Genomic DNA, 12,500 nt, shown 5'->3' with positions numbered 1-12,500 from the left:
TTTATAAGGAATTTTATTGATTATTGTATATAAGTGTGATTTGATCTGTTTAAGTATTGTATCATGATTACCTAGTTTTTACTTTTGAGAGACCTGAAACAAATTACTTTTAAACCAATAAAATCCAGTGGATGATTTATGATTTTTTTTTTCTCTTAACTGCACAATTGAGTCTAAACAATATTGTACCAAAAAATCACAAGGTTACAATGGTCTTTTGGTGTAGCATTCTTTGTTAATGAAGAGAAGACTGTGTATGTATATACAGTGTGTGTGTATATATATACATATATATATTATATATTTACATAAATATATACAGTATGTGTGTGTGCTTGTGAGTTTGTGTGTGTATGTACCTGTCTTCATGTTTCCATTAATTCATCACTGCTCTCTTCACTACTTTCATCTGAATGTACATCGATCACAAATTTTTCAAACAACAGATTCTGGGCTCTGTCTTTGTTTCTATAATTTTCCTCAATTTTCATTGAATGTTGAATACACTTTTGCCAGAGTTCTGGAGTTACTTGTTGGATAGCTTCCCGTGCGGTTTGCTCAAAATTTTCTAATGACTGTTCAGCATCTGAGTTTCCATTTTTTATCTCATGCTCCACTTGAGCCCATATCAGTTCAATTGGATTTAACATACAACTATATGGTGGTAATCTGTTTACTATGTGTCCATGATTTGCTGCTATTTGATCTATTTCATAGTACTGTTTTTCTTTATGCTGTCTGCACTTGTACAACAGCTCTCCTTTTGTGAATGATGAATCATGTGATATATTGTTAGCTTCCAACCACTGAATAATTTGGCATTTTGTGCTGCTATTTGTTGGCATTTTGTTTAAAATCTTTGAATGATGGGGAACATTATCCATGATGATAAGTGATCTCTCCTGAAGGTTAGGGAGTAGCTGAAGTTCAAACCATGTTTTGAACTGCCCATAATCCCATGCATCATGATTGTTACCTTTCGCTTCATCTTTGGATCTCAACACCATGAAAGCTCCAGGAATGAAACCCTGATGACCTCCTGCATGAACTAAAATAAATCTGCCTCCTTTCCCTGTTTTGAATTTAGATCCAGCTGATTCATCATCTGTTACCCATGTCTCATCAAGATATACTTCCTGCAGGGGTTGAGGACTTTCTCTGTTCGTTTTAAGTTCTCTGAGATATTTGTTTCTAGCTGCAACAATATCCTCTCTTTCCATTAGGATTGCTCTGCCACTCTGTACTTTCCTAAAGTTGAATCCTATGTTCTTTACCAGTTTGTAAAGAGAACTACGGGAGCCAGCATAACTCAGGGGAGGATTCTTGACCCTCTTCAGTAATTTGTTAACAGTAGGGAACTCATTCCTCTCATAAAAAGATAAGATCTCCCTTCTCACACATTCTCTGTCAAACTCATCAAGATTGTCCATCACAGACGAGTGTCTTATTGGTGGTTCAGGTGAGCTTATTTTACCACCAGACCTGTACATTACAGCCTTAATCCTCTGTACTGTGCGCAGAGACACTTTAGTAGCTGCTACTGTCATTTTTTCTTGTTCTGTGACTGTGATGTGTGGCGATTTTTCACAAAAATACTCGTAAACATTCATGATAATGTTCTGGCTCTGGCTTGTATATTTGCATGGATGTTTCTTGCTAACACTGCCACCTTTAACTTGCCTGCTCATGTTCCTTTCCTTAGGAGAATCTTTGGAGTTGCCCAACAAAGTCCTGCCAATAAAACAAAACAGTCAGTGACAACCCCTAACAGTCCATCACAAGGTCATTTTCATATACATAACCTATATAGTTTAATAATCTATTTCCTATTTACCTCTTCAAGGAAGTTATAAGTTCATACATAAAGACAATGACAATGTTAAAATGTGTTATTTACTAAACACTGTATCAGTAAATGCTATACAGTACATAATGTTTAATATTTCCAACCGATTGTGGCATTGGTTACCTATGCATCACATGGCAAAAAGCAATCAATTACACTACCTTACTACACTTTCTTGGCTGCATAACTTTGATATTGGGTGGGGGTAGGGGGTAAGGTATACAACCAGTTACTGAAAGGTGCAAGTTAATAATGATTGCAATATCTTTTAACCTGATACAGTGAAAACATAAAAAACAAAAAGATTAGAAATATGTTTTATCATCATAGAAAAATAAACTACAGTAGTGGAATCTAAACACTTGTGTCTACAACGAAGGTGGGGTAGCCTATGATGTCTACATTCTCAATAAGTAACAATGCAAATCAGCATGAAGAAAACAATCATATAAAAAGAATTTTCCTTAGCATAAACCTACTGAGAGAGAGAGAGGAGAGAGAGAGAGAGAGAGTTTCCTAATTTTAATTCTTTAAAACCTGTCATTCATCATAATTCAAGGTTTTCTGTATTTCTTAGACAATGTCTTTTTTTTATGAACTGCTTCAGAATTAATGTTATTTTTTGCTGACAAATCTTCATAACTGTTCAAAAAACAAAGGGTGTTGCATTACTAGCCAGTGTACATCAGGTTTTGAAAAATAAGCATCAACAGTACATAGCCACTATATATATAATAATGTACGTCGCTGATCAGTCATACAAGCACAAGTCATAATGCCGGTTACCAAGAAACTTTGATATGACAATACACATGAGGTGACAGGTCAAGGTCATCTCTACTTTAGAAGTGCAAGTTTTCCTGTTGAATGCTCTGCTCTGAGGATCGTCCAAAATTAAAACACTTTGTCTTTTCCGCTAATATTCATGTCTACCCTATACCCACTATTCTTTTTCATTAATTTAGTTGCACCACTATATCTGATCTTTACTTGAGGTAAACATTCTGCTGTTTTTATGTTACATTTTTAATATTGCATATCTCCATGCAGTATCATATGCCTTTCCAGTGTCAAAAAAGACGGCTATATATAGTAATTTGTTTTCGTTCAAGTCCTCTTCGTATGTGGTCTTCCAAGTTACATAGAGAATCCAGTGTAGATCTGTTACATTGTGACCCAAACTGAGTGCAAGTCAAAGTTTTATTTTCTCGAATGTGCCATGTTAGTCGAACGTTTACCATTTTCTCTAGTAATTTCCATAAACAACTTGTTAAAGATACTGGTCAGTAATTGTTTACATTACTGGGATCCTTTCCAGGTTTGGGGATAGGAATTATAACTTTACGGCATTCATCAGGAAATAAATTTCTAAGCTGTAAGTGGTTCTAAAACTGCAATATATATGACTTTGCCAAAGCTGCTAAGTGGCAGATCATTTCAAAACAAATATTGTCACCTCCAGGGGCAGATTTATTGCTGTTCAACAGAGCAAATTCCAACTCTTCCATATTAAATTTTCTATTATAATACAATTGTTTCAAAATTCAATGTTATTAATTCTATACTATTTTTCTTTGTGCGGAAGTGCTCATCTAAATGTTTGTCACCACTTACTTTTGCTCAATTTTCTCCTATTACATTACTTATTTCTTTCAGATCAAGTATTCTTTTCCCATCTTTTATTACAGCATGTCTAGGTGGTTTAACATGAGTATCATTTATTTTCCTGAATTTTTCCCATATTTTTAGTATGGCAGTATTATTAGAGAGATCTGATACATATTCCCTCCTTGAAATGATTCCTCCTTGAATTACTTCTTTTTTAGATTTTGCAGATATTTTGTTATACAGCTTTAATATATCAATTTCTAATAATAATATAGTTAGTTTTTGTAAAATTTCTTATAATATTGGTAATGTTTTATTAATTTTACTGAACTTTCTATTTAAATTATCTAATCATCTTCCAATCTGGTGTTTTATTTTTATTAATTCTGTTATTTTTCAGACCGCCATGGGACTTTGTGTTTTGTTGGATGAGATTTTGATTTTGGTATTGCTTTATCAGCAGCATTTTTAATGAAATCAATAAGAAACCTATTTGTTTCATTATGATCTTGTATACAGTATACTCAAATGGTGGGATATTCCTAGTGAGGAATTCATATCACTCCCAGTCTGCTTTGTAAGTGTTATACTGAGGGACATTCTTGGCGGGATTATTTTGTAATAACGAAATTAATATTGGGAAATGATCACTGGTATGCAAGTCATCAACTGTATTCCAATCCAATCTATCTACGATGCTTGTTGTACATAGGGTTAAGTCTACTGAGGAAAGTACTCCATGTGTTTTTGAAGAATATGTGCTGATTTCATTATCATTTATGCAGCACATGTCATTTGAATCTATGACTTCTTCTATTTTACTTCCTGCTCTATTTGAGTTTGTACAATTACAGTCCCATATCGGGTTGTGAGCATTAAAATCACCTACTATTAATGTAGGTCTTTGGCACTGTTAATTCTTTAAGTTTATCAATATCGTAATTTTTATTAGGTTGGTTGTATAAATTATAAATTATGTAATTATAGTTTTTTATTTGGATTTCAATACCTGATATTTGCAAGTCAGTAATGTTTACAGGTGCTTTGCTATGAACTACTTTGTTATATACATATATGGCTGTACCTAAATTTCCTTCTTCCTCTCGTGACGTTGATGCTAAGGTGTATTTACTTATTGTTGACAGTTTTGCTGACATGTTGTAAACATAATATCATCGGTTAATATTCTTTTAATAACCGTTGTACTTCTCCTAGGTGTAATCTGGTCTGTAGACCATTTACATTCCACTGTACAATATAGCTACTGAAGATATATATTAAAGCAGTTTAAACAAACAACTGAGCTGACTTTCTTAGTTGATTTGTGTCGTTTTATTGATGTTATTTCGGCTCGCAATGTTTTTTTGCATACTTCACAAAACCCCTTATGAGGATTTCCCTCAACTTCGACCACCCATCCCCGGAACTGATCGTCTGTCATCTCTGAATGTTTGTTTAGCAGCCATTTTTATACAGGCTCTGAAACCGGATATTCATAAAAAAAATCTTTAAGGTTATCCACGTGGATATTATCAGATTTGTAGTGTAAAGATCATTACTTTTCATTTTAAGTTTCATAACAGTTAACAATCCCTTATTTACCTCAAGAACAGTTAACAATACTTAGAGAGCTAAAGTAACCTATTCAGTGTTGAAATGACAAATAGCCGTACGCATGATAAAAGCAGCTGTAAGCAGTTATAGAGTTAGTAAAATCAAAATAGTAGCCTACTTATCAAGTTTTGTATAATAATGGAAGTTATCATTATTATTATCAGCCAGACTGCAAAGGGCATACCCCAACTGTTAGAGCAAAATGCTATAGACCCAAAGGCAGCAGCAGGGAAGGCAGCCCAGAGAGAAAAAGATTAATATAAATTAGGGGAAAAAAGACAAAATACTTATAAAATATTATATTAAGATACTTGAACAAATACAAACGCATTAGTCATCACAGTAGGAAAGAGAAAAAAAAGTTAAGTATATCTTAGTTTAACCAGACCACTGAGCTGATTAACAGCTCTCCTAGAGAGGGCTGGCCCGAAGGATTAGATTTATTTTACATGGCTAAGAACCAACTGGTTACCTAGCAACGGGACCTACAGCCTATTGTGGAATCCGATCCACATTATGACGAGAAATGAATTTCTATCACCAGAAATAAATTCCTCTAATTCTTCATTGGCCGGTTGGAGAGTCGAACGCTGGGCCAACAGCGTGCTAGCCGAGAGCTCTACCCACCCCTTGAGTCTCGGAAATTAAAAATTGCTGTAAAAAAAAAGCAGTAGGAAAGATTTTACAGCAATTTTTAATTCCTGAGACTCAACACTACAAGAAGATGTTCATTCCATCATCTAACTGTGGCTGGAATTTAACTTCTGGAATACTAAGATGTGTAACATCTCTCAATCGAAAAATCCAGGTTATTTGGAGTATATGCCCTTAAAGCATTTCTAGTATTAGAAGCTAGCTGAAGGGAACCAGCCAGTTCACTGTAAGAGGATATCTGTGATTATGAAATATGCTATAAAGCATAGAAAGTGAACTGTTGGTAACATAACAAATTTTGTGTTTCAGTAGAAGACCCAATCAGTCAATTATGTAAACAACAACAGGTTATTAAAGACCCTGTGCTATAACCCTATGCTCGTTGCAACAGATGTGCGAGATGAGAAGCTGCATGATCCTTTAATGCTGAGGTACAAATTTTAAAGACCACAAGGGCTATGTACCAACATCATCAGAGTTATAGACCAAACATAAAAATTATTAGTTCTGCACATTTCATTGAAAAATATTTTAGTCATACATTAATTAAATACTCTTGAAAGTTACAAATACAATAATTTTGTAAAAGATACAACCTAAATACAGGTACTTGCTAAACATTCATAGATTTACTGCAAGCTAAATTGTAGCAGAAGCTTCAAAGACATATTTTAATATTTAATGTTCAAGTGTTCGAATTTCATATGCAAGTAAAAACGCACAATGTTCATATGTTCCAGTATTTTATGTAAAACTTTATGATTTATTTATTATAATTATTATTTTGGTCTTTAAAATCCATTATTTTCAGTCCCTGAGGCATGCCGATTTTTTCTCGGCAGGAAAGCAGTGTTCTTGAGGGCTTGTCGGCAGGAAAAATGCATTCACAACCCGTGAATTCTTTCTCTGCATAATTCCTAAAAACTTGGCATTTTGGCAACACTGGTGCACTGCAGTGTTGCTGTTGTATATCCTCACAAAATTTCCGCAAGCGCTTAGTTACATTTTTAAAGCGATGCTTGTTTACTTTTGGCTTCTATACGAAATCAAAGAAAACTAATTGTGAACAATATGTTTCATCCGAGTCTGTGTCACTGATATTTGTAATATCTGAATCGATGTGTTCATCACTATCTGACGATATAATTATGCACTGTTCCTCGTCATCATTAACATTTTGAGACTCCGTGTCACATATAACATTACCGTCTTGACCATTTTCATTGTTTTCCTGTTCATCATCAGCTTCGTCTGAAGATGAGTAATCTTCAGGAAAAAAAAAAACCTTTAATATGTAATCATGTGAATCATATAAATCCACTAATTCATTGTCGTCCTGAGTTTCACAAATTTCAACGTCAGTTTCTTCTGAAGAATAGCAGTCTTCAGGGAACAAAATTTCCGATATATAATCACGCGGTTTGCGGCCACTCATGTTTTCTTCATCTATAGGCTATCTGCTGTATATGGTCACTATAAAGTATCGAACAGGATAAAACAATGAGCTCAGGTGAATGATAATGGCTTGGCACTCTGAGAAGATAGAATACTTAGTCCACATAATTATGGTTGCCACTTGACCTTTACAAGCTTTGCAGAGATGCAGGCTTATATTATATTAAAAGTTTCACTGTATATGAAATGTCAGCTCCAAACATATATTTTTGAAACTCTGGACATTACCTTTGTACACAGCAAATTAACTGAAAGCGAGGATTCTGTCAATGAAAATCCTTTGTTGAAAACACTGAGTATCGTACTTGTTTAGTGTACCTACTAGCGATAAAAGCTGTGTATGCACAGAGGAGATTGGGGAAGTAATTGATCACTTGTTTACCACACCTACTCACGGGATATGATGATCATGAACTTCGCACAAAGGGATTCGATAGATTTATTTTAATTTCGTTATTTTTACGGTACATTATTTAATATATATATATATATATATATATATATATATATATATACTTAAGAATTTATCCCCTCCTCAAAGCCCTTTGTTATATATAATCGCTTGAGCTTCAGACTGTCACTCAATGGACCGGAGTTCAATTGAGCTTCAGACTGTCGGCCAGCTGATGAAGAGTTAGAGGAATGTATTTCTGGTGATAGACTTTCATTTTCGCTATAATGTGGTTCGGATTCCACAATAAGCTGTAGGTCCCGTTGGTAAGTAACCAATTGGTTCTTAACCACGTAAAATAAGTCTAATCCTTCGGGCCAGCCCTAAGAGAGCTGTTAATCAGCTCAGTGTTCTGGTAAAACTAAACTATACTTAACTTTTTTTGTATGTTATAGCTTTATAAATAAACGTGGTGTTACGTTGTTATTAATTTTATTCATATTTTCCATGCTATAATTACATCATTTTGCATTTGTATAGTAAATTATTAAAAATCTTAAACAAATACGTACATATTCCCAGTCTTTTTGTGGATTCTTCAGAGTGAGGGGGTGCAAGTACCTGTCAATAATTAACCTGACATGTTGACACAGAACACGATGGGGAGGTAATGTTGCCCACAGATGGTCATATGGATACTAAAAAATCTCTCTCTCTCTCTTTCCTTCATAAGTCACCTTTTTCCTCCATAAATCATGAATTTCCATCTTTTGATATCTAATGTAAGAATAACTTCTCTCTCTCTCTCTTTCCAAAATTGTTCTGTCTCTCTGTCATAATATGTAAGAACAAACACCGTCTCTCTCTCACCCCAAAGGATACTCAGAATGTGAGATGGATGGATGGATAGATAGATAGATAGAAAGGAAGAGTGGCTGATAGAAAGATATCTCTCTCTCTCTCTCTCTCTCTCTCTGTTACTGGCTGGAAGAGTTAGAAGTACGTACTTATATATTTTTAAGGGTAAAATGTATAAGATGACTTTGAAATTATATTAATACAGATATTAATAATACCATTTCAAATATTAACACGTTGACTGCGATGTGCTCCATATATGGTTCACAGGGGACTCTCTGAATGAGCGATGTGTACCCTATGTGGTACACATGCTAAGAATTATATATTTTTTTCAAGTATCCAAATTTAATCAAAATGGGCTTTTTTATACCAAAATATTATTGTAATATATTGGAAACCATTGTGGTCTGTTAAAATTTTGGTAACATCTAATCTGTTCCGGGTCAAAATGACCCGTCTTATAAATTCTGACAGTTACTTGCCATACAAAGTACTTTTTAAAATTATTTTGCATGTCCAGGGTACACTGCAAGAATGTTATTATCATTTAGGCTCCAAATCTACCTCTACCAGCCAATTACTTTATTGAAAAATAGGTTTCAGTTGAAATTATTGCAGTTGAATATTGTGACACCATGGATTTACATCTAATTTTTGGGAAGATTGCTGTTACATTGCTAAAAATTTTTGCACGTATAACAGTACCCTCTTTTTGCATAACTTTTCTAAGATTTAGAATGGCCAGTGTTTATAGAGAGCTTACAATTTTAGTAATTCACCCGTTTTGTAACATCTAATCTGTTCTGGGTCAAAATGACCCGTCTCATAAATTCTGACAGTTCTCCGCCATACAAAGTACATAATTGATTACCTTGTATGCCCAGGGTCTACTACGTGGAAGTGACTGTCATTTAGACCCCACACCTGACCCTCCCAACCACCCTACCTTATTAAAGATTAGGAATTAGTTGCATTTCTTGCACTTGAACATTACAACAGCATGCCGCTTACATGTAGTTTTTCGGCAGACAGAACATATTGTGGTTACTTTGTTGTCATTTTTACACATATGACAACGCTGTCTCTTTGCAGCTCTTTCTTGAGATTGAGAATTATTATATTCTATAGATGGTCTTGCAGCTTCAGCAACTCGTCGGGCATTTGGCATCCTAGGCAACGATACCCTTGAAGACAATACAGGTTGGACTAAGGCCAATCCAAGTTCATGAAGGAAAATTCTTCTCTTGAAGGTATCTTTTGCTCTCCAGTTAGGTTGCATTAGATTCCAAAGGACAAAAGCATTGTAGGCAGACACATCCATTATGTTATCAAACAAGGCCATAGGCCATCTCTTTGTCTGACGCTTTGACCTATAAGTTGCAACAAGTTTGTCTAAATTATCAACTCCTCCTTTAGTTGAATTGTAAAATTCAATTATGTCAGGTTTCTTTTCTTCTTTATCACTACAAGTGACACTATCATGCATGTTACTCAACAATACTACAGTTTTTCCTTTTCTGGGACAATATGAAATAATTATATTTTCTTCATAGTAACCTTCAAGGGTAGTATATCTGGTCCTTCCTTTAGGGTTACAGAATTCTACTGGGAGTTCTTTTCGATTTTTTCTGATAGTTCCAACAATTGTTTGCTTGCGCTTTTTCAGTTCCTTAGCTAAATCTAAGCTACAGAAAAAGTTGTCACAAGTTACATTTCTACCTTTAAGCCCTTCTGTAAGTTGCAGAACAATACGTTTACCTTGCTCACGTTCTGCAGATTCATCTTTACGCCCAGTGTAAACTTCAGCATTCCAAAGATAACTATTCTCTGCATCACATGCTGCCCAAATCTTTATCCCATATCTATCAGGTTTTGATGGAATACACTGCCTAAATGGACACTTTCCTCTAAAAGGAACCAGTTGCTCATCTATGGTAACAGTTGATGATATGTTATACATCAGAGGGAGTCTCTCAACCCAAATGTTCCAAACATCTAATAGGAGCAAGTTTGTCTGTGGATCTCCTTTGAGCTCTGGTTTCTTTATCATCAAATCTAATAAACCTAGAATATTTCATAAAGGTTTCAAGAGACATTGTAGCTCGAAATATAGGACGTCCATATGTGTCATCCCAAAGACTCCTAAGAGACTCTCCACGAGATTTATAAACTCCTGCTAAAAGACGTAATCCATAAAATGCTCTCAGGTTTTCTAGGCTAATTATATCCCCTGAACCCAAGACACGATTAGCTTCTTTGTTTGTCATTTTCAAAATAATATTGAATAATTTTGGAGTTATGAATAATTCAAATGCAGACAGTATATCTGATATTCTTGAAGCTGCATAACGAGTGATATCAGGAGTTTGATCAATGATATTTCTTGCACACTTCTTTCCTGATGACCTGTTTGCTTTTTCTGAAGACCAAACAATATTTCCCTTTTTGGATGTGAAATTCACAGAGGAAGGTGGCTGTTCTTCATCATTACAGTCAGTATCAATGGATGTGGAATTTGAGCTGGTAGATGTTTGATCATAAGGTTCATTGCCATTATCCATACCGGTATTTCCCTTTCTGGTTGAAGAATTTGGACCGGAAGACTGCTGTTCTTCAGCTTCATCTTCATAGTCAGAGTCACTGAGATCATCATGAACTGAAAGATGGTCATTTTCACCATCATCACTTTCTGAAGATATACAATCACTTTCTTCACCGGATTCATGACCATAAAACTTGTTTACAGGAAAAGCTGTACACTTTCTGGAACACAAACAAAGAAAACTGCTTGTGTTAGTGTCCAAAACATGTGACCTAGACTATTGCTGGTAATAATTTTCATAGTATAATATTATACTTAGCATTTTTCTGACCACTATTTCCTCTGAACCATTATAAATCAAAGACAACAATCTTACAATGATGTAAAGACTTACTTATCCATGGTTGATGAATTTTACTAGGAAAAAATTTATGGAAGTTCTCTCACTTTTTTATCTATACCTTGTAAACAAAGAAGATCAATTTTCTATGAATACAATAATTAAAGAAAATATATATACTGCATTTGAAAGGGTAATTTCAATAATCATACCATCTTTGATACAGATAGCGAATAACTGTGAAAAAATACAGCAAAAAGTAGGTACGGGTCATTTTGACCCGAACAGATTAGATGTTACTTTTTTTGCTGCTCAGTAACTACTGGGAAAAATTTTACCAGGCTTAGGCAACACAATAACCTCTTAAAGTCAGGAGAATTCAAGGAGTATGAATCTTCAATCTCTAAAAACAAGAGAGATATGGTAATGTAAAATTGTTTTCGGGTCAAAAAGACCCCTAACAGTGCAGAAGGGTTAATAAGTAAAATTCATGTTACCTTACACAAAATTGTGAAAACCTCTGTAAATCACTTGCTGCAGCTGCGTTACACAAAACACACTTTTTACCAGGCGCCGTTACGAACTAAATAACTTTACATAATTCAGATCTCAAAAGTTAAGGCTAATATGTGACCACAAAACACTACTTTAAAATAATCTCTTTCTAAGAACGAGAGAGAGAGAGAGGGTACCAATTCAACTGGTCTCAGAAATCAGAATGAAACAAATTTTAGAATTCCAGTAACACGTGAAACAATTACATGATGTCATTAAAGCATTTTTAAACGAGATACAAAAGTTCTAGAAGCAGGGAAGTGACGTCATTAAAGCGTTTTTGGGTCGAGATACAATGGAGAAGCTTCTAGAAGGAAAATGATGTCATCCCAGCAAAACATTTTGAATGCAATCTTACAAAACATGACGTAATTGATCAAGACACGTATTCTTTCTCTCAAAGCGGTGTACGTGACTCAAACAACGCATGTAACAACATGAAATCACTCGTCTTGAACCCGAATGGGACTAATCAGTATTTGTTTTCAAAACCTGTCATCACTAACCCAAAACAAAGCGCTCTCTCTTATCTCAACTGATGACAACTGAAATGAAACAAGTCCTGGTGGACACACACACGTGTTCATAAGCTACGCTTTTATCAAGAAAGATATTCGTTCTAAATTACGTTACT

At 34.7% G+C, this 12,500-nt stretch overlaps 1 protein-coding gene across 1 annotated transcript in view; it reads right to left on the bottom strand.

Moving 5' to 3' along the window:
• Nucleotides 1–12,500, bottom strand: part of LOC136854626 (uncharacterized) — a 40,546-nt gene that overhangs the window by 19 nt on the left and 28,027 nt on the right. Inside the window, exon 3 of the mRNA XM_067131158.1 lies at nucleotides 1–1,731. This exon is cut by the window's left edge and continues 19 nt beyond it. Coding sequence (XP_066987259.1) covers nucleotides 366–1,731 — 1,366 coding nt within the window. The 3' untranslated portion in view covers nucleotides 1–365. The remainder of the gene's footprint in view (nucleotides 1,732–12,500) is intronic.

This window comes from Macrobrachium rosenbergii, chromosome 29 (genome assembly GCF_040412425.1).
Source record: "Macrobrachium rosenbergii isolate ZJJX-2024 chromosome 29, ASM4041242v1, whole genome shotgun sequence".
Taxonomy (NCBI): domain Eukaryota; kingdom Metazoa; phylum Arthropoda; class Malacostraca; order Decapoda; family Palaemonidae; genus Macrobrachium; species Macrobrachium rosenbergii.
The sequence above is the reverse complement of the archived record's forward strand: the minus strand, read 5'-3'. Positions and strand labels throughout refer to the sequence as shown.